Genomic DNA, 23,402 nt, shown 5'->3' on the forward strand with positions numbered 1-23,402 from the left:
TTTTGCATCTCACTGGCAGACAGCAGTTTCTGTAGCTCACATATAATTTGGTTCATATTAAATATCTTCCATCATGTAATATGCTAAGAAGCAGTGTCATGGAATTTAAAGATGATACAGTACTAAACTGAGAGCTGAAGAATACCTTCCTGGGAGAAAGAAATTATTCAGAGAGATCCAGAAAGAAATAAGCATAGAAAATGACACATAAATATTGAGTTAATGCTTTTGTAGTACATTGTGGAGTTGGTAGGTTCAACCTTATTTCACAGGACCAAGATATTACCTTTGCAACCTTGTCCCGGGCTAGATAATTGGGACAAGGAAATAGAGTTCATTTTCTTATCAGAACATCTATATGTCTTGCCTTTATTACAGACATGTCCATGGGTCATGTCACAATTGTGTTGCCATTTTTCAGCACTCATGCTAAAAAAACCAAGAACTACTGATAGACATCCATTAAGCTGAAAGTGGAAGGAGTTCAAAGGAGCAGAAAAATATGATGAAGGAGTTAGAAGAACAGACTGATAGAGCAAATGGATAAAGAACTGAAAATATATAGTTTTGCAAAAGGAGGTAGCCATCTACAAGTCTCTCAGACTGTAAACAATTTGGTGGCAATGGATTAATGAGATGGGATAAGGGTTAAACATCTGAGTTACATGAATTAAGGAAAAAAAGTTTAAGATAACGGTTAATTGTTTTCTTGAGAGAAAGTTCTGTTGGACGGAAAAGATTCCATCTTTAAATGTAGACATTAAAAAACTAGAGGAATCCTGCACTGAGACTGGACTCAATTTATTTCTTGATTTTTCCCATGGTTATCTGTTCATCAAAATTGCCCAGTTATTATCTTCTGCCCGTATTGCATTTCTAAGATTTGTATATGTCTGAATTAAAAATACTAATGTAGTCAGGAAAATTCTGATCTGTTTTGGATTAGTCAAAGGCTGCAAAATTATTAGCTCCCTTTTTCTTTGTGGATCTGATGAACAGGTGGTCTTCAGAAGGGTCAGTAGGTATATTTAGAATCTGAAACTTGAGCAAGTCAAAATCTGATTGGTTGACTTGACCACATGATAATTTAGGAGCTGATGCATCAGGCTTGCTCTTGCCCAGCGTTTCTCAGGAGGGAAGACTTGGAGAGGCTTTGCTGCTAAAGAAATTTATTTCAATATTGCTGGTAAGCACATTTTATTTAATCTGACTTAATTTTATGGAGCAGATCTCAAGCTGTTTTTGATTCTGTTGCTTTTTGAGGGTTCTACTCAAGCTTTACCCACGAAAGTCACTAGTCTTTCTGTCTGAGTGAGGCGAGCTAAGTGTTTGCAAATGTGAAGAAAAATCCTTGGATCTGCGACCAGGGAATATATAATGTAGGGCTTGGGTATATGTTCCTTGTGCTTACTGTTTCTGGGATTTGTCCGTAGGACTTTGGCCTATATGCTGACAAGTTACTCTACATGTGAATTATTTTTTATCAGTTAGTCTTTTGGGTTAACAAAATAGTTTTCTTCTCACTTTTTTCTAACATATTGGAACTAAAAAGGGACAGCATTTTTTGTTCCTATATTTAACCTGCAGTACTGGACTCCACTTGCCTCAGAAGGAATTGCAGCTTAGCTAGCTAAACAAAACCAGCCAATCGCTCTGTAGTATTAGCTTACATGGCAAATATCTTTGGACTAGGAAACAGCTGTTCTAAACCTTCATCGACTACCAACATTAGAAACAGGGCTGTTTCTCTGTTGGCAAAACTCTTACTTTGACAGGACTTACAGCAAAATCATTCCATTAATTAATTAATTAATTGGAAGTTGACAGTAATAACTCTTACTTCACATTTTGATCCAAACTATATGGATTTCATGTTTTTCAGGTTTGAAGATAAAAAGAAAAAAAGCCACAGAAGCTAAAAACGGAGAACCCATATAAGCTAATGAGAGGAGGAAAATTAACTTCATTAACATAAGGTCATTTAAAATCAGTATTGTAATTTTTTTCTAAATCATATCATTTGCATGGCATATTAATAGTTGTACTGGAACTTACAGATAAAATTCCTATCCAAACAATAGTTGAAATAATGAGCTATGTAACATTAGAGAAAGAGAAGATGCTTCAGATGTCTGTTCTACAGGAAAAAGCAAGACATATTTCACATTACTATTTCTGATCAGAACTCATTCTTTTATATATCTATTTTACCATTGCATTTATATGTTAATATATTTGGCTAAAATTATAATTGATATTAGTCTACAGACTAATCCAGTAATTTCCCATTCTAAAATAAGATGAAGTAAAATTGTTAGATTAGAACTATTTTTTTTTGAGTTACATATTAAAGGCCTGCTCTTCATTGCCCTATAAAACAATATGGTAGTAGTACTAATTATTATACCATGACATAAAAGATGGACTTGACTAAGAGTGTTTAATAACAAATGCATGCTTTGCGCTAATACTTCATATTTATATCTTCATCTGTTATATGACCAGTGAGTCAGTAGCAGACAGAGGAAAATTCTGCAAAAATGGAAGAAGAAGAATATGAGGAAGTAGTGGAGGTAAGAGGAAAATCTTCTAAAAAGGTTGATCTTGATTATTTACAGAGATCAGAATATGCTACTGCTTTTGTCAATTCTGTGTATGTGTAGGTTATGTCAAGTAAAGGGAAAAGTGGAAGTGCTGCAGAACCAATGCTTCTATTGTTCCAGTCCAGATTTGTGGCTACTGGATTTGTGCAGTCCTGGACGCAGTGGCCGTGCCCTTTTGCCTCTCAGCCTCATGCTCTAGTTCAGTGAATTTCAACCAGGGGTGCTTTGGGATACTTTCAAAGGTGTCATGAGTTGCCATGCTATGTTAGCAGAGTTAGATGTACAAACATGATTAACAAGATAAACCCAGATATTTCACGGAGGAATCCATACTATTACAAACATTTGTCTTTCTGAGTTCCTTGCAACAGAAAACAATTCTGTATCATCTGTGAAATAGATCTGGCATTTTCTAAGGGGTGCCATGAGTCTAGCCTTGAGACTAAAAAGGCTGAGAACTGCTGCTTTAGTTGGTGTCAAATGGAACAGCTGTGGGACCCACCTCAGCCTGACCTTTCCCTACCATCCACGGCAGTTCAGAAATATAGCAGCTTTGCAGCCCTTGTCTACGAATAGGCAATACAGTAAGGGTATTCCTACAGTGCAGATCTGGGGACAGATGAATCTGGGATGTAAACCTGCTGAAATCGATGTTATGTCATGGATGAGTTTGACACCCCCCACCAGTCAGTTAAACTCACAGTTATGTACCTCTGTATGTGGCCTTACTGGTCTGATTTAGATTTCCCAGTATCCAAGGAAATTCATGTATGAATGTCAGTGAAAAAAGTACTTTATTATAAATATTTTGCTATAGTAATAACTAGAGTCTCCTTGGTTATTAAATGATGACTGCTCCACCAGAAAGTGTAAGAGCAGTTAGAAGGGGCATGTAGTGCCCTTCACAGAGGGAAAAATCTGTGAATTTAGGACCCAGTCATGCAACTCTCATCCCCATAAGAAAACCTGTGGACTGCTCATTTGGCAAGGGATTGCAGGATTGAGTGTCTAGGTTCTAGTAGCCAGAAATAAAATCATGTGCCAGTTCAATTAGTTACATACATTATGTGGCTTAGGAAATGTTGTCACTGGTACAATCCCCCTAAATATCTACATGTAAAAGAAATATTTTTTCAAATTCTTATGATTTACTCTATTATCTGTGACTGTCTTTATACTTACTGATAGTCCTGTCTGCTGTAACTGTGCCATTGGCTGTATTGTGTTAATACCTACTTTCATATGAATATACTTTCCCTTAGCTTACTCTACATTTCATTTTGGAGGAGCTGGCTTCCTTTTCATTTGATGTCATTTTTTGGAATTGTGTACTGCGGATTTGTGTGCCTAGGCAGCTCCATTTTTTCCCCTCTTGTTTTTTTCATCTTTTGTTAAATGTGCTCTAGGTCACATCTCTAGGACCGCTTCAGATGGTTCTGCTCTGCTTCTGAGATATTCATAGGGGATAAGTTATAAATAAAATAGTAACAATGGCATCTGGTATCATTCTGAAGCAGCTCAGCCCTTTTCAAAATCATAAAAAGAAGCACCCTAGATTCCTATGAATCATGTCTGTTAAATCTATGTCAGAGATCTTTGTACAAAGGAAAAATAGATTTACGGTTTAGGAAGAGAAGGTTCAGAATATGCTGGGCATTTCATTTCAGGAACCTTGACCTTTTGTCAGTGGAGGTAATCTGTAGGATTACATTAGTCTACACTGGATAGCATAACAGTTAGTGATTTGCAAGGAATGCAGCTAATTATAAAACCAGATAACATTTCCCTGCTGATATTTTTTTGAAGAGTCAGAAACACAACAATGGTAGTAAACAGAAATTAGCCCTGAATAACATCAAATATTAAGATACATTCAGAGGTAGAAAGGTCCAGTAATCTGAAAACACGGGAATGTTGAAATGAATCAATGAAGTCATGAAGTCAATATGTATCCAGCTAAAGTATGTATGAATAGTTTCATTCCGGAATTAAGTGGCATTGGCTTCCTATTTGCTTCTCCTCCTGGAGAATCAATACCTTTGGCCAAATTGTCTGAGTTTGAATGTCCCTGTGTAGATTAGCCTATAATGACTGATACTGATTTTCCCAGATACTTCTGTGTGGTTACTCTTGGAACAGGTTGACTCTAGAAAGTGATGATTGTAATTTGTGCTTATAAAGATATGAATTGGAAGATACGAATTGCTCGGTATTATTTGTTTTGACAAATGTTTTGACGTTGAAAAAAGGTCGGTGTTCTCCTTTTGATTAAATAAGGGCATGTTGTATTTAACAAGTGTAAAGAAAAGGGGTGGGGAGTAGGATTCTGCAAAGTTAACAATGGTTTTGCAATTTGGCGTGAAAGAAAAAAGAATGGGACAACATTTGTAACATGTTATTCTTCAGAGAACACAAGGATTTGCCTGATGAAGGGGGAAATTAAGTTATTTACATTAACATAATGCATCTCCAGTACATAAAGAATATGGGAAATCTGAATCAAAGTTAATTCATGAGTAAGTGAATTGGAGGGATGCATGGCAAATATTATAGGTTAAGGGCTTGACCCATTTAAATCAATGGAATTGAATGTAGTATGGAAGTACAAATGTGACTGCTTAATTTAACATACTCAAAGAGCAGTTATTGATAATTCATTGTCCACCTGGGAGAAACCGTGGCATGGGATTACTCAGGGCTCTGTCATGAGTTGGATACTATTCTATTTAATACTTTCATTAATGGGTTGAATGATGCAATAAAAAACACATTTTTAAAATTTTTGATTTGCATTAATCTAGGAGGGACTGCAGGCAATTCATAAGAGAAATGGTCTAAAATTAAATTCAGTGAAGAGTGTACTACTTAGGAAGGAGAAATCAAATGTATAAATGCAAAATTGGGAATAATTGGCTTGGAAAAGATCTGGGAGTTACAGTGGATAACAAACTGAATGAGTCAGCAGTGTGATGCTATTGTAAAAATGGCAGCATCATTCTGGGATGCATTAATAAGAACGTTAGAGCTAAGATACAGGACACACTTATTTCCTTCTACTTGACAATGATGAGTCCTTACCTGGAGTACTAAGACAAATATAGACTGTCTAGGGGTAAGTACAAAAAATGATAAGAGTTTAGAAAACATGACTTCTGAGGTAATGTTGAAAGAACTGGATTTGTTCAGTCTGGGGGGAAAAGGACAGAGGAGGGATGTAACAATCTTCAAATACGTGAAAGGCTGGTAGAAAGAGATGGATGATATTCTTTTTCTCTGGGTCCACTAAGTGTAGAGCAGGAAATAATTAGTTTAAATTGAAGGAACAGGGAATTTATGTTTGATATTAGAAGGAAACTCCATCTCCAAACATCCTAGGGATCATTAAGATGTAGAACTGGTACCTAGGAAGAAAGCGAATGCCTTTTACTGTAGGTTTTAAGAACAAGTTGGACAAATATATGTCAGGTGTGGCAATACAATGCTTAACATTATTAGTATAAAGGGGAAACTCAGAGCTCTGTCAGGAGTGTAAAAGCAGCCTCTGCACTAATGAATTACAGCTATTTCCCAGGCAGTGGGGCTGTTGGTTCAAAGAGAAAATAGTCATTTTACAGTGTTGTGTGTTCTTGTGAAATGATAAAGTTTGTCCTTTATTTATAGTACTACATTGAAGAGATGATTGTGGAGGAGGGTGAACCAGAGGAGGTAAAGGCCTCTGTGAAATTGCATGTGAAGCAAATGATAATATTAATAACTCAATGTACCAAGTGCATGGACCATTTTGTGTGTTTTGAGGGCTGTTTCATGGTTCTGACTGCATAAATATGAGATGGAAGAGTTGGAGACAATTGCTTGTTGTTTTGTTATGGTTGTTTTTCCTCCCCTCCTTCTCATGTCCCAGTGAATTTGCAGAATTGCTGGAATCTGATGGGACTGTGCCTGGAATTCTGTTATGGCCTGGAATTTGCAACCTCTGGGCTGTCAACTGTGCGCCTTAGTGCCCATGACCCCTCAGCCCCCTGTTTTCCCTTTAATATCATAACCCATAGGCTCACATGCTATTGTAGTTTACTCTTAACATATAGCCAAGAACAGACTTCATAACTAATAAAATAAAAATTTAGAAAGGCCACGGCTTATAATAATCAAATCTCTATTCTGTAATGGTAATTTTCCTGGGAGAAATGTAAATCTGATATATCAGATGCATAATATTGCTTGCCTATTGCAACACTACCTTCCTTGAGTCTGATTTGACTACTGATAAAAAACCCCCACACTCACTGACTTCACGGGGACTCATGGCACGATAAAGTTGCCTTTGGGAGAGACAGTGCTGAATTACTAGTTAGTCAAAATTCCTATTTTATCAAAGGGCATTTTACTTAAGCAGGGAAAATTTTGAAACAGGTCCCTTTGTTTAGAAGGAAACACTCTCACACCAAAACTGAAATTGTTAGTGCATGCTTTGGCATAATCTCATGTCATGAGAAATATTTTACCTTAAAGAGGTAAGAATAGTAAAATCTATATGAATAGCTCTGTTAGACATACAAATTATTGAATTAATTAGTGATGCTACATCTGTGAAACTATGAAACTAGGTGATCAGAGATAGGGCAAAACATGGAAACAGTTCTTTTTAATAAGAATGGCATCTTACAAACTGAATATGAACAGAAATAGTGTGTATGAACATAAAAGGTTGCAAAAGAAATCTTTCTGTACTGCAGAATAGATTGAAGTAAATACGAAGTAGATAATGGATAGATATAATGAATGTATGCATGAATATATGTATCCATACTCTCAATATGCAGGGAACAAGAAGTAACAGGTAATATTTGTCAGATTATTGTCACCATATGCACACTTTTCAGAATCTCAAGTGCTATTTAATGCTAAGAAACATGCTGTTAATGAGGTATCACATATTAGAAATGAATGGATACAGAGCAACTTGCTGTAGAAGTGGAGTGAATAATAATGTATCGTTAAGAGTTTTTAGGGTATATACAGATATTACATTTAGATCGACCTGACTAGTGTTAGATTGATTTAAATGCTCATCTGTGCAGATGTTCAGGGGGTTTAAATTGGGCCAAATATGGTGGGTCTGATCTAAACTAGTTCACCTAAGTGGGTGAACTAACTTAGACTGGGAACAGGTTAACCCGATCCAGTAAACAACTGCACACATTTGGAGCACAGCCCTGAGGCTGGGAAAGCCCAGCTGCTCTCCCCACCCTCGGGGCTGAGCGCTTCCTACCCCCCTGACCCTGACTGGGCTGTTTTTACCCTCCTGACTTCCCAACCTTGAACGGACAATCCCCTCTGCAGACCCACCAACCCCATCCCCCCAAACCGGCCATCCAGCCTGATCCTGCCAAACTCCCCCTCAGACCTGTTAGCACCCATAATTCCACGCTCCTCTCTCCCTTACTCCAAGTTACTTGCACACAGTTTTCTACATGGCTCTTTTGGCACTGGTGAATGTCTGTACGCTCCACTCCTGGTCTGCAATCATGTGGTGAACGTTTATATGGACCCTTAGTGAACACAGAAGAAACAAAGCTTGTGAAAGATAGATATTGCTAACAATTTTTTCTTTAGGTAAGGATGAATATATTTAATCGGGTGTATGTATCACATTAATGCAAATAAACTGAAAGCTAAGCTTCATTCATTCCTTTTTGAAAGTCCCTTTTAAAAAAAAATCTATTATGAACCAAGATGTGATACTTAATTATTCATGTAGTTATGAAGCAAATTTATTTTTGTCATGTATAATTACCATTTCTGTGAGTGCTTTGATTAGAAACTTATGTGCACTAAAATTATTGCCTAGAGCATGAATGAGAACTTAAATCATTAACATTAAATAGGGGCATGTTTCCAGGTCTTTCCATGGATATTTGTTGGTCTAAAGGCATAGGCAACAGTTTTGTCTGTCAGCTCTTTCCATTGCTTTCCTTTGTGTATCAAATATGCCTCTTCCATGATTATCATCTGATTGTCCACATCAGAAAATGTACATTTGTAGAAAGACTGGATTCTGAAAGGTATCTGAACATTAAGCAGCAAATGCTTTACTTATTGCAAAGATATGAAGGGTTTTATTAGTTACATCTTGCTGTCTCAATTTCTTTACTATTTTGTGGCTAAAAACCCTTTGAAGGGTCATACGTGCCTTTGATCGACTGTCACAACTCCCAGTGACATCAGCAGGAGCTGTTGATGTGAGACTATGTGCCAGTCAATATAGCCTTTAGTATTCAGAACATTTTTACCCTTTGGACTTATCCTCTCATCAGTCAGCACTCAAAATTCCCTCTGACGTCAGTGGGAGTTATGCATGTGGAAAGAGGCAGCAGAAAGCCCTCTGGACTCGAGAGCTGTTGGATGATAACTAAGGAAGTTTGAGTTAGAACTTGGTGAATCAACTGAGTCCTCATGTCATCTTGGATCATGTGTAAATGGCCCATTGGCAATCCTAACAGAGAACAAGATATTGATTTTTAGCCCATGGTATGGTCAAAATTCCATTGTGAAATTAAACACCCTTTTAACAAATAGAAGTCTTGAAAAATTCCAAAAACAAAATGGTGGTTTATATTTAAAAACTGAATAATTGTATCTTGGCTCTACTCCCAGGTGATCACAGAGTACACTGAGACCATCACCAGGACAGGCTTTGAGGGCCCCACAACAACCGTACAGACCGTAGAACATGCAGCACCTCCTGTCAGAAAGAAAGTCAGACGGACAAAAGTGGACTCATCTAAGTTTATGACGCCTTATCTAAAACACAGTCATAAAATGCAGGACCTGTTTAGTGAGGTAAATTATTCCCATTATGTCATTCCTGCTTGTTACTTTGAGTCCCACATTCAAGATATTTATCATGTTTTGTAGAAAACCCTGATGTTGTGTTTGCCCATTTTTATGCTTTGTAGTCAGTTTGATCCTTGGTTATCACTGCAGTAATGAATCAAAATGTCACAAAAAATGGCTTGAGGAAGGGATATCGGGTGCTGTCTGGAGAGCTCATTTCTGGGTCCTATTCATAGCATTGACTGGTCAATTAAATTAAACTGTCTTTGTCACAGTTTCCTAACCATGTGGGCATACTAACCTAAAGCTCTGAAGTGTGGGAGAAACAAAGCTCAAGCATGTTTCTTTACCTCCTTCCTATATTAGAGGAAGTAAAGCCATAGGCCCAAGCTGCAAAGTCTAGCTCTAGATCCAAAGTTTCCCAGAGTCTGAGGGAAAGGTTTTCAGGTCTAGGTTGCTTGTTCTAGCCTAATTCTAATTAAATACATGTTGTGTGAAGCACAGCTAATGTATAGACAAAGCAATTTACTTCTACAGTATAAGGTGCTGTGCACTATTATTGAAACTTTGCTGGATCTGGACATTTCTATTCTGATAATCTGCAATTAAGAAATATAGGAAAAAGGTTCCTGGTAGGTTGGTAGAGGTGACTGAATCTATAAGCGGGTAGGATATTTGCTTCCAAATGTATCATAATCCATGGCCTAGTCCTGCAACCATGTAACAAGAATATTCTAGGTTACTCTTCTAGGCAAAGACCTGACTAAAGGCATGACCTCATCTCATGCTCTCTAGCACTGATTCTCATTTTAACTATAGCAAACAGGTTAGGTTTGGACTAAGGACCTCTCGAGGATTTCCCAAATCAAAGTCAAAGTCTACAGAAGTTGGATGTCAAACTCCCTTTGAAAATCCCAGACTTAATATCCCATTAGGCCCAAACCTGGTCTTGCCAATGACCATGAGAACAGGATCAGATAGGATTTAGGCATACTTTTCCTTTTCATAAGACTGCTGGACCAATTCTACTCTTATTTCCACTTGCACAATGCCACTCACTGACTTTTAAGGCATTGTACATGCATAAGCAAGAGTTGAGTTTGAGTCACTGTGTTCTGAGATATCTGAATAAAATGTTATTAGATTTTTAGAGAGTAATTTTGAGGCGATCAAAACCAAACCCTCCAAAAGACTAAAATATATCATATTGGGACAATATAATGTGGTCTTAAGAGAAGAAACAGAGGAGCTATGCTGAGAATATGACCAAATGATTCATAGATTCTATAGTAGTGAATGTAAAAATTGATTTCCATTGTCTTTGCCAGAGCCTTTGGATATTGGAACTTTGGGAGGTCTGAGCAGTAATATCTGTACTCTGTTATTTCAGAACAAATACAAACAAAAGTTCATGAAAGAAAAAGGAAAGCCATATGCTGTAACAAGTGATACTCCAGAACTTCGAAGAATCAAGAAAGTACAAGACCAGCTTAGTGAGGTATGTGCCATATCTAATAAAGTAAATTAGATATAAAAGAGTAAAGGAACTATGTATTTTAGAGCATCCATTTAAATATTAGCAGAGAGACAGAAACCAGATAGTAAATGTTACAGGAAGTGAAACTGTAAGCTTGGCAGAAACACTACCAGGATCTTTGGGGCAGAAATGCAGACTCAGTGACAAGCCTGAAATTCTAGGACTCAGCTTGGAATTTAGGCCTCTGTGTCTTAGAGAAGGGGAGATAATGGTCCATGACCAGCTGAATAATGATTCCAGTTGACTGGGGCCAACATGGGTTTGAAGAAAAGATTTTGATATGAAATTAAAGACAGTAATGGGGAATACTGGTAAAGTATAAAGCACTGGATTAAATGACACTGCAGGCTATACCCTGCTGCCCTTCCCACACCTTATATTCTTCTTATAGGCAGTAGGCACTTAATAATCACAGAAGTGGATCTTTAAAATATGTTTAAACATTTCTATTTTCATGTAACTAGTTTCTGGGTCTGTGCCTTTAAAAAAAATCAGAAAAACGTGACTCAAATGTAGCGTCTGCAAGAGGACTTGGGAGTGAGAATGCTGATCATTGGAGCACCAAACTTTTCTGCTAGGTAGCCAGATGGTTACCACACATTCTCCAGTTAGGGATCTAGATTCCTGTACAGTTGCTGAAGAATGGGATCCCTGAAACACAGCATGCTGAGTAAGGAGCCACCAATAATCTACCATCTCTCTTCAGGGACTTAGGTGCCTATCTCAAGGCTGCATGAAAGTACCTCTCTCTAATATCTCTGGCTGTACATGTGTTTTTTCTCCTTGGAGAGACTTTTCTGGGAACAGCTTCTACTGGTTTGAAGTTGGGTTATTTTTCTCCTGGAACCACCATTTTTGGTCTGAAGAAACAGAAACACAATTGTACACCTGTTTCTTCTTCTGGGAGAACAGCAATTCTCCTGGTAGAAATGTAGTACTTTTATGTGATCTGTAATTCACAACACAGAGCACTGTCCTGGCATTAGGTGTGTATACCTGCTTTTTTTTGCAAAACTGTGGCCCAGTGGTCTCCTGTAAGTGGTTTTGCTTCCCTTCAGTGATTAGAACTTGCACCTTGCATGTGGGTGACTTAGTTTCACTTCTCAGAGAACTGATTAAATTTGATGGGTTAGGTGTTTAGGTCCATATACAGTCGGGGAGAGACTCTGGAGATGCAGAAGTGTTCTAATAGAAAGAGGAGAGCAGATGGCTTCTCCAGTGGCTGATTGAGAAAGGCCAGAGATGCCAATAACAGATGTCCAGAGAAGTAGCCAATAAGAAACACCGGTGGAACCTGAGCTGCACTGTCCACTAGGCATCTGCATATACCTCTAGTTCAAAAACCCTTGTCTCGTTTCTGAGGATAGTTGCCTGATGGCTTCTGAAGAGGAGAACGAAGTGGTGGTGCCTGCCATTTGCTCTATAACCTAGTGATTAAAACACTCACTCAGGAAGTGGCAGGTTAAGCAACTACTGTTGAAGTTGGGCCACAGGGTAGCCATAAGAACAAGACTTTTAGGGCCAGAAGGAGACCAAGGAGGAGGGAATGTTTCTCTGTGGCCGAGGAAGGATGGTGGTTTCCTGGGAAGAGGGGAGTCTTGGTTTCTACTTCCTGATGACAGGGCTTTTTATTTCTTAGAACAATGTTTAAAAATATGCATAAACAGTGCTGGGATGAGGTAAGAAGGAGCCCACTGTTTATAGCAGTCCCTTTGTGGAAGAGTCCTGTGCATCAGGTTGGCTTATACATTTTATGTTAAGTATGCAGCAGGGACTGGAATTAAGGACTCTCCCCAACCTCTTGGCTACAGTGACGCAATACTTTTTTGCTTCCTATTCTTCTGGCCCTGTAGTACCCCTGTCCAACCTCCTCTGTAGTATGAAGGTGGAAAGATGTGAATTCGAACTTGTTAGGGTCTAGAATCCAGGTCTCCCACTTCTTTGCTGAGGGCTCTTACCACTGGGTAAATCATAAGCACCACAACCACTTCCTTTTCTGACCCAAATTCAACATTTTTAATGTAAGTTAGATGAGGTCAGGCCATACCCACAAGTGAAAGTCTCTCTGGGGAGTTAGATACAACACCTGCAGACGTCTATAAGGAACTTTCCAGTCAAGCATGGAGGCATTTGAGGATTTGTGAGGTTGCTTACAGTTTGCCTCAGTTTGAGACTTAGCAGCTAAATACCACCTAAGCCCTATTTAAATACCTAATGAACCATTTGAATATGGCCCTTTGGGTGCCTGTAGATATGTGGGATGTCTGCTTTGGCATGTGGTAATTACAGCGCATTGGAGCAAACTCGATTAATTGAGTCTGCTGGAACGTGCTAATAAGCACACTCCAGCAGCTATGGTGTCTCATGTATTCAGTGTCCTCACATTTCAAAATGTTAGTTCGGGGCACTTTACTAAAGCTCGTTCAACACGCTCCTCCTGCCATTTTGAAGCATGGGATGCTGAATATAGGAGACACTGTGGACGCTTTAAATAGAGTGGCTCCTCTTCAGTAAATGCATTACTTGAACTATGGCATTTAGCCGTAGTTACTAGACTGGAAAAAAACTGGTATTCTATTTTCTAAAGTTATCACTTTTGTTTCACTTTGTTGTTTTATTGGAATAAGATAAATCTATCTTGGCATGTATTGACCTAGGTTAAATACCGCATGGCTGGTGATGTTTCCAAGACTCTTTGCCATGTTGATGAAAAGGCAAAGGATATAGAGCACGCAAAGAAAGTATCACAACAAGTGAGCAAGGTAAGACTCTTAGCCACTGTATGAAAAAAATATGGACATTATTGGCTCAATTTGCAGTAAGTTTTTTAGCTTGGGACAGTGTAACATTTTGTAGGAGACAAAATGAAAGAAAATAATTGGGAGAGAACATGATCAAAAAAGAAAAAAATATAAATCTTAACTTTTCCTCATGGATATAGTTATTAGATTCCATTCATTTGTGATTTCTGAAAATCTTTAGAAGCAGACCATTTATGAACAGGTGTAAGTGCTTTCTAAAAGGCAGAGTGACTAACAGTATGGTCTTTCCGTCCAGGTTTTATACAAGCAGAACTGGGAGGAAACTAAAGACAAATACCTGCTTCCCCCTGATGCTCCTGAGCTTGTTAATGCAATAAAAAATACAGCACTATATAGTAAGGTAAGAGCAGCAGCTCGCTTAGAGCACTAAAGTGCAAGTAGTATTCCTAGTTGGGAATTATTTCATTAAAAATTATTTACTGTCTGATATTTTTTTTTTGTCTTTAAGAAACTCTACACAGAAGACTGGGAAGGAGACAAAACATTGTTTTATCCATATGATGACAGTCCAGAACTGAGAAGAGTAGCAAATGCCCAAAAGGCTCTCAGCGATGTAAGTACCAAAACCCACTTCTCTTCTTCCACTATTGTGGAAGTGTTACACTGATATCCTCAACTTCTCAGTAGACTTACACTGACATAAAGCCATCGTAATGGTGTTGGCTGCTGTATATGTAGAGAAAATGTACTGACTGCTGTATATATAGAGAAACAAGTCCTTTCTGTATAGAAACATACTGAATGTATGGTTTGTACATGGCATGTTATATATATAAAAATCGAAGAGGTTGAAAATTCTGAGTTGTATTGACAGGAATTAATTTAATCAAGTTATTAAGTCTCTGATATGCTGTATTTAGTGTGACACGAGGTCATTTAATATATTTCAGAGCTGGGCCTCTAAATAGGGTGACCATATGTCCTGGTTTAGCTGGGACATTCCCAGAGTCCATAGCCTAGTCCCAGCTGGTTGGTCAAAAGTCCCAGGCCAGAGTGTGGTGGGGAGGTGTCATGGCATAGTGTCCAAGACAGGTAGGCACTACTGCCAATATGCAGAAGCAAGGTGGGTGGGCTGGAGCAGGTGTCACCCTGTCCACATGTGGCATGTCTTTGGTCCCACACAGCAGCAGTGGTGTCTTCCTGACCACCTGCCTGGTGCAGTGTGCCCTCTGTCTCCCCACTGGATTCTGGCCTGGGACTTTTGACCAACCAGCTGGGACTAGCCTATGGAATCTGGGAGCGTCCCAGTCAAACCAGGACATATGGTCACATTATGTATAAACGTAGTTCTCCCACCTGTAAAACAAGGATAACAGTACACCTATATGGATATGTGAGAATGTGTGTGTAACTCATTGATGTTTATTGGAGAACTCTGAGAACTGAGGTCAGCCCCTTACAGGATTATATCTGTAAAATCCAAAGTATTTGCTTATTTAAAAATAGTGTCCTAACAAATTAGTTATTTTCTCTCAGAAGACTCCACAGTAATTGCATTGGTTCAAAGAGTTTATGTTGCAGAAGTGAAAATGAGTACTTCTGTTAAAAGAAGCATTAGTGAAGTCAGAAGAAAATGTTCTGTTGCTTATTTAAACAGGCAGTTCTTGTAAATGTTTACCTCTTTCTTTATTTCAGATTGTCTACAAAAAAGGGCATGATGAACGGAAAGCTAAATACACTTCTCTGCCAGACCCACCTGATATGGAACTTGCCAAGAAAGTGACTAAGCAGCGCAGCGATGTGAGTATACTCCAGGGCTTGTTCTAGCCTAAAACCCCCACTAAAGATGCTGGAGAGGAAAGAACATTCAAGTGCATGTACGTTAGATACCAACTGGGTTCAAACAATAATTAAGAAATTAGGGAATAGAAAGACCATATGGTCTTCAGTTAGGAATACCAGTTATTCCTTCTTCATCAGTTCCTTAGTTTACCTCCTTTCTCCTCAGAAATCTCAGGGAAAATCCTGACATCTCAGGTGACATGGCAAAATTTCTACTGACATCACTGGGTCTAGGATTTTATCCCTCTTTAACCTGTTTTTCTGTCTCTTGCTGTCTGCCTAACAGTCACACATTCCTACCTTCCTCAACTTCCCATTCTATTTTCCCTTTGCTTCTCTTCTCCTCTTATAGTGCTCTGTACACTACAGTTGACAACCATTACTGAGATGTCTATTATGCTGCTTGTTCACATTCGAATAGCAGCATGTTTATAGGTCCAACTGCATTTTACTGTATTTTCTTGCATAAAACATACCCTGGAATATACTACACACCTTTGTTTTTGAATGGCAGAATCTTCATCTGGCTCACCCTCTTTTCCTGCTTCACTAAAGCTGAAGCCATATTTATTACTGAAGACGAGTCTTCATGAATGGTTCTATGATTTTGAAGAGCTAAAGAGTTTCCAAGGCTGTGAAACAGGAAATTGATGAGAAGCAGCTAGCAGACAGTAAAATTGCCTTAAGAAAGGTTAGATAGATTAATGGAACATCAAGACCAGTAAAAAGAAGATGATCTTTAACACCTCTGAAGTGAAGCAATCTGCTTCCCCACTTAATACATACACCTGAATTCTGGTGGGTGGACTTTTTGGGGAAAGGTGCATGTTGTATGTGAGAAAATATTGCATTTTGTATACAATATGGTATTTATATGGAGTAAATTGATTATATTTAAGAAAACATCTGATAAGTTAGACAGTTGATCTTCTTGTATGAAATATACCTAAGAGTGATCAAGCTGACTGATGAAATAAAATGTATTTTAATATTCATTTCACTGAATAGTCATCACACAGACGTGTGCATGAGTGCACACACACACAAAATCAAATGCTGTTAAGTTCACAGACCTCAGTTAGCAGAAGAGTTTGGCAAACAAAATGTCTCCATCCTTAGTTTGCATACTAAATAGATACTAGAATCAAGCACTAAACTCAGTGATTTTGAGTGATGATTATCAAGAGCTCTGGCACCAATAATCTCTACTCTATATCTAGCTGTAGTTGTAATAAAATGTACTAAAGAATTCAGGAGATGGGTTGAAGTGTAGGGAGAGAAATGCTTAACAAATAATGAGGACAAAATCATATAATCTTTTAAGCTAAAAGTAGGATTTCAACTCAGTTCAGAATTCAGCTGTGATTAAAAAATATATGTGAACACATTGCTTTGTACCAGTAATAAATGGCAACACAACATTAAAACATTGCAATTATATATCTTTTGAGGTTGCAAATAAATAAATAAATCAATCATTTAGAGATTTTTTCAGATGGCGAAATTTCTTTACAACCTTATATAAATATAGGTCAAAAGATTAATGGATGTAAAAAAAATTGTCATGAGAATGGCCGGAAGAAACAGTCATTATTTAAAGCTAATGACATAGTAGTAGTAGTCTACAGCATATAGTTCATGCCAGTGAAGACAATAGGATTGTGTTAGAATATTTTGGCATATCCACTCTTGATCAGCAAGGTAATAACTGAACCAGTATGGAAGTACACGTATCTTTTGGGATAAGGATTACTGTGAAGTACCACGATGAAACCTGAAGTATAATGACATCAAATCAAAACCTTTGCACTAGGTCAATTATGAAATGGAGCTTGAACAAACAATAGTTTATTTCCTGATAATCTTGAGTGTAGTCTGATCAAAGTCATAAGGACTATACCCAGGCCTACATTAGTTTGGGTAGTCCACTAGGATTCTATAATATTTTGTTTCTGAAACGGTAAACTTGAGAGGGTAAAATAGGTTGCCTGGGTTAGAAGTATGCAAGTGAAGTCTCAGTGCTGAGTGCAAACAGAATTTATATAAGTGACTTAAAAAGAGATCTTTTTATTCAGGAAAGAATTTGATCCACTGAGTGGGTGTTGAAACAACTAGAGCTGGAAATACAGCTGGTGAAATTAGTGCATCTGAAAAAATAATACTTTTTTATAAAAAGGTACAACAGTTTATTAAATCTAAGGCAGGTAATACATACATGCAGGAGAATTTAGCATTAAGAGAAACCAAGCTGTGTATAGACATGGAGATGGGAAAACGAAGAGTGAAGAAAAAAGTTACTGCTATATGACAACTGCTTTTCCTACTACAACCAATTGTGTAAAAAGAAAATCTGGTGGCAACTGTTAGAAGTGACAGAGGAGAGTAGGATTCAGGAATAATTGAGCAGCCCCATCTTGCATTGCCAGCAAGCTGGTACAAATTTTAAGCAACTATAAATTTGCCAAGTTTGGTGCGTATTGTTCAGTGTGCTATTGTAGATTTTGTGGGGCAGAGGGAGAAAGCCATATGCTCTCTGGCAGAAATTTTCTGGCAGAGCTTGTGTATTCTGGAACCTAAATCAGTTTTCACCAAAGGAATTTGTCATAGTGCCATCCACTGGAGTAGACTAATGGCAAACAACCTCCATTTTGGTGAAAATGTTGTGGAATAGAAGAATTATTTCAAATATCAGCTTCACAGATCCAATGGAGACAACAAGAGGGAACCAGAGATTAACTAATCAGTGAAATAATCAAGTTAAACTGTTCTTCAAACATCTAGGCAATAGCTAACAAAGGGAATTTAAGGCACTTTCAAACCTGAAGCTGTGTTTTTAAAGCACCAGTTTTGAAAACAGACCTGTGAAGCAGAGATGCAGAGCAATATCCAGAAAGGTTGTCATTTATTTTATTTTATTTTATTTAAGCTTAGTTTAGTTTAGTTCATTATCATAAGATTAACCTTCATTATTTCATGTTATTATGTTGTAGCTTAAGTACCAGGAGGACTATAAAAAGGCCAAAGGCAAGTGGAGTCAAACTCCTTGCTACGATGTTGCAGTTGCAAAAATGAATGCTAACAATATAAGTACGGTAAGCGAATTATTTACACATTCTTTCAAATATACTGTTTTAATGCTGCTTTTGTCAATTGAAAAGCTTGAATTTTTTCTTTTCCATTTATAGAACTGGTCTTTTTCTATTTAATCTACCTCATAGATGGCTAATGTATAGGGTTAATGTATTTTATATATTTTCTCTTACACAGAGAAAATACCAGGAAGACTATGAGAACATGAAAGACCAAATCTACTTTATGCAAACTGAAACTCCAGAGTATGAGGCCAATAAACGAGCTGGACTTGCTGCCAGTAAGGTATGTTAAGAACATCTCCTATATATTTATCTTGGGCCCAGTCTGAAGCCCTTGTACACAAGTTGCCACTGAAGTTGTCCAAAAAATTTGTCTTACATTGCGGATTTTAGTATACTTCTGCAAAGCTCCTAATGACTCTTAGAATTAATAAAGATTTGCAGCTGCAATATCCTATTGGTATAAAACTTTCCTCTCTGTTTTGTCTAAGCAGATCCTCAGTTGGCATGAATCAGTGTAGCTCCATTGCCTCATATTAATAAGGATCTGGCCCAGTATTTCTAAATTTAAGATATATCCTGATCAATGTTTTTAAGCCTTATCAGATTGGCAGTGCCCTTATTCGAATTTCCAAATACTTGTAAACCTCTTATAATTACCAGAAAAGTAAATATATCAGTGCTAACAATGGGTAGCATGGAAGTTATTTAAATTATTGTATATCTGTTTTGAGAGGTTGACGGAGAATACTCGAAGGGGTGCTTGATGATGAAAAGAGCCAGTGGTATTTTCTGGGTTTTTTTCTGAAAAAACAAATCAGCATTTTGTGCCATATCACCTCTTTCCTTGTTTCTTTTCATGGCCCCCTTTGGGTCATGATACAGTGATTTAAGAACACTGTCTTAATTAGTACTGGGAAGGACTATCTGGTTCATTTAGTCTTTCACTACAGGCAATAATGTAAAACAGCATCCGCTGTAGCCCCTCTCGAACATAGCACAAGCCGTGAAACCCTCCCCAGTACTCCATAACCTTAGGTCTTTTAGTACGTAAGGGCCTTTTTGCACCTTATGCTGTAAACTGAACAAATGTTAATCAGCTTAGTGTTGTTCGGCTTAACGCTTACATGGTAAGGTAAAAAACTATCTCTGACTGTCCTTCACCTGCACAGCTGTGACTTGCCACTAGAAGCTTGGTGAGCAGGGGCAGGACTAAAAGCTAGGGGCAGGACTGGCTCGCTACTCCTGTCAAACAAGCAAGCACCACAGCTTCAGAGTGCCTAGCGGCCGTGGTGCCTCCTGCAACCACTCGGATAACCCGCTGCCTGAGCTCTGAGGGGCCCAGTCCTTTTTTTCTTCAGATCCCAACCCCCCATGTTGCCCCCGCCCAGGCTGCCATCTGGGTGGGCGCTGCCTGAGCTCCAAAAAAGATCAGGCTCCTTGGAGCTGAGGCAGCACCTGTCAGGCTGGTAGCCCTCCAAGGGTCAGCAGCCCCCAGAAGCACTGTGCTCTGCCCTGCTGCACCCCAGTGTCTCTGCTTGCCCTGACTTGGAGGAGCCATTGCATCCTGGGATGATGGAGGACTTCGACTTGGGTGGAATAGCTGTAGGAAGTGGCCACACCTTAATGGAACAGGAGCAAAATTAGGCAGATTAGCGATAATTCTGCTCTGGAGCGGTGGTTTAACTTTAAGCCAAATAACAAGTACTTTAAGCCACTTAAAAGTGTTAATTTGCAGCCAATTCAGGGGTTAAAAGCTCCAGAAGCCATTTAAATTTACCATGTAGCAAGGCCCTAAAACCAAAACCCACAAAAGCTGCAGTGTGCCTCAGGAAGAGACCTCTGTATGTTTTTATAATTATCCAGGTCAATTGGAATTTAGCTTGTAGAACAGTTTGTTCACAAGGTGCACATTTTTTTTTTTAGATATATTACATGAAAGCGGGTACATGAGAAGAGTTTGCATTGTATTGGGTGTTATATTTAGTTTATTGGCATCCTATTGGGGTGTAATTGTGCAAGGACTTTCACTCTTTCTTTAAAAAGCATAATCCAGTGCTATGTGGAGATACCTGGGCTAACTGTGGCAGAGCTAGGTTAACAGAGCACCCTGCTTAGGCTAGTTAGTTCTGTTGAGAAACTATACTAGCCCACCTGGAGCACTATCTAGCATGGCTATACTACTTCTGCTACCTCAGCAAACTAATTCAGCGATAGCTTTGGTATTACGTTACATGACATTATATACATTCTTGGCTTCCAAGAGCAGCCCCCCAGAAAAGGTGAATGCCAACACAGAAACAAATTTTGTTTAATTTCTGTAGGTGAAATACAGAGAAGACTATGAAAAGAAAAAAGATAAAGCAGATTATAACGTGCTTCCTGCTACAGAGAATCCGTTACTCAGACAGCTAAAAGTTGCAGGAAATCTTCTAAATGAGGTAAGTACCACAAAATTTGGATTAAACAATTTAAGCAATGTTTAAAAAACAAACAAATTGTCAGTTGTTTACAGTAAAGTCTCTTCATTGAACCACTTATTATTTGCAGTTTATCATATGAATTGTTATTTACTGTGGGATATCACAATCTAGACCAGTAATACTCAGCTTCTCATGAATGTGAATCTTCCTCATTACTTTACTTTATTTTCTTTTGCAGAAATTATACAAGGAGGACTATGAGAAATCAAAAGGAACAAATATGAATTACTGTGAAACTCCGAAGTTTCAAGTTGATAGTGCTTTGCACAACTTTAGTGATGTATGTATATTTGCAGTTGTTCCTGTGTTTTTGAATCAGCTTTCTCAATTCTGTATTTTTATAAATGTGGGATTATTTTTCAGGCTAGATATAAAGACTCATATCAAAAGAATATCTTAGGACACTATATAGGCAGCTATGAAGACCCACACCATGCACACTGCATGAAAGTTGAAGCTATGAAGAGTGATGTAAGTATAATGGCATTTGAGTTATTTTCTATACTCTCATTTCAGGGCAAAACCATTATACTTATTTATTTAATATTGTCTTTATCTCCTAGAAAAATTACAAAGCTGATTATGAGGAAGAAAAAACAAAATGCTACTTCCCTCAAACCATAACTCAAGAGTATGAAGCTACAAAGAAATTAGACCAATGTAAAGACGTAAGTACACAGCAGTAGTTCAAATGCTTATGTGTATAAGGGCCTTGTCCAAAGCCCATGGAAGTCAATGGAAAGATTCCTATCAACTTCCATGGGCTTTGCATCAGACCCTTTCATGAGGCTGTTTTTTGAAGACCAGATATATATGTATTTTAGGAGCTTTTTGTGACATCTAGTGGTCAGGATATGCTCATTCTATTTATTTTTTTCTGATACATAAAACAAAGAAGGAAGCTTCTCAACTGTACATGGTGTTTTTTTAATAAACATATTGAAAATCAATTTACTCTCATTCTGCTGATTTATTCATTGAAAAACATCATCACAGGAACCAGTGGATGCATGTATGTTTAACTTCCACATTATTAACTGTACTCCAGATGATATAGTAATGTATTTGATAGCAAACTCTACGTACGTGTATGCATTGGTAACGCACATTTTTATTTGTCCTCTAGTATACCTACAAAAAACATCCGGATCAAATCAAATTTACTTCGGTGTCTGACTCTCCAGTAATGAAGCAAGCACAGATCAATACCAAACAGCTGAGTGATGTAAGTCACCTGACAAACAAAACACCATGATTTTACATTTTCATTTTGCCTTGTTTAATATAAGCAGGTGATACAACTGGTGCAGGCCAATGAGATTACATCAGTAGAAAATAGAGATTGATTGGACTTCTAAAATCAAATCTATGTGCAAATTTCAAATCTCCTCCAAAATTGTTTCATCTGCAGTAATGTTTTTTTGTGTTTAATCTCTTTCTACCAGATGTTCTCTTCTTCTTCATGCTTGTCTTATAACTGTGAGAGATATAATATTATTTTTTACACAATGAGCTATTTATAATTTTTCAGCTGAGAGACTTGACTAGCCTCAAATTTTTTTTAGTGGTACATATTGTTAAAAGGTTTAAAATGGGAGAGCTGGAAAGAAAAGGAAGGCAACTGAGCACCACACTAAAAAAGAAAATGTTAGGTAGTCACAATAATTTCTTTGATCCTCAGTATGGGCTTTAATGAAGGAATCAACTCCAGTAATAGTTAGAAATACCACTAGGTCTATATAATGAGAACAAATATTCATAAGGTAAGAACCATTTTAGGGCTACTGCTGATTGCTGGAGTTCTAGTTGTGCTAGATCATAGTTATGCTAAGCTATAGTTAAGTTACAGTGTTGAAAAGTGGTATGGGAGAAAGGAGCCTCCTGACTGCTGGATGACCCAGTAAGGAAGAAAAAAAATCCACACTAATGAGCAAAAAGACACTAAAGGTGTAGTACAAGAACAGCAGCTAAAAAACACAAGGACAAATGTAGAAATTTAGAATTTACTAATGAGATAGATAATAAGTGTAGGTGTCTAAAAAGTTGGCAAATTAAAGAAGTAGAGACGAACATCTCAAAAGAGAGAGAGACATAAGAGTTGGCACAAAACTGGGGGGCATGGAAGTATAAATACAGGGGTTGGGAAATCTGTCTCGTAGAGACCTAGGGATGCATGGATAATATACAGTGTCTTTTCCTGTCAGGGACACGCTTCACTAGGTTGAACTGATTATTAATCAGGCCAACTG

General features: G+C 37.9%; 1 protein-coding gene across 31 annotated transcripts in view; it reads left to right on the top strand.

The window, feature by feature from the left end:
• The first annotated feature begins 1,081 nt into the window (after positions 1 to 1,081).
• Positions 1,082 to 23,402, top strand: part of NEB (nebulin) — a 207,472-nt gene continuing 185,151 nt past the window's right edge. For all 31 annotated transcript variants that reach the window (XM_090045755.1, XM_090045724.1, XM_090045725.1 and 28 more), the window contains exons 1-17: positions 1,082 to 1,186; positions 1,883 to 1,976; positions 2,506 to 2,573; positions 6,264 to 6,308; positions 9,258 to 9,443; positions 10,828 to 10,935; positions 13,632 to 13,736; positions 14,032 to 14,136; positions 14,245 to 14,349; positions 15,432 to 15,536; positions 18,569 to 18,670; positions 18,846 to 18,953; positions 20,995 to 21,111; positions 21,332 to 21,433; positions 21,517 to 21,624; positions 21,717 to 21,821; positions 22,280 to 22,378. In XM_090045755.1, the coding sequence (XP_089901881.1) occupies positions 2,541 to 2,573; positions 6,264 to 6,308; positions 9,258 to 9,443; positions 10,828 to 10,935; positions 13,632 to 13,736; positions 14,032 to 14,136; positions 14,245 to 14,349; positions 15,432 to 15,536; positions 18,569 to 18,670; positions 18,846 to 18,953; positions 20,995 to 21,111; positions 21,332 to 21,433; positions 21,517 to 21,624; positions 21,717 to 21,821; positions 22,280 to 22,378 (1,533 nt within the window). In that variant the 5' untranslated portion in view covers positions 1,082 to 1,186; positions 1,883 to 1,976; positions 2,506 to 2,540. The remainder of the gene's footprint in view (positions 1,187 to 1,882; positions 1,977 to 2,505; positions 2,574 to 6,263; positions 6,309 to 9,257; positions 9,444 to 10,827; positions 10,936 to 13,631; positions 13,737 to 14,031; positions 14,137 to 14,244; positions 14,350 to 15,431; positions 15,537 to 18,568; positions 18,671 to 18,845; positions 18,954 to 20,994; positions 21,112 to 21,331; positions 21,434 to 21,516; positions 21,625 to 21,716; positions 21,822 to 22,279; positions 22,379 to 23,402) is intronic.

Source organism: Crocodylus siamensis, chromosome 4, assembly GCF_052110815.1.
Source record: "Crocodylus siamensis isolate JL-2025a chromosome 4, ASM5211081v1, whole genome shotgun sequence".
Classification (NCBI taxonomy): domain Eukaryota; kingdom Metazoa; phylum Chordata; order Crocodylia; family Crocodylidae; genus Crocodylus; species Crocodylus siamensis.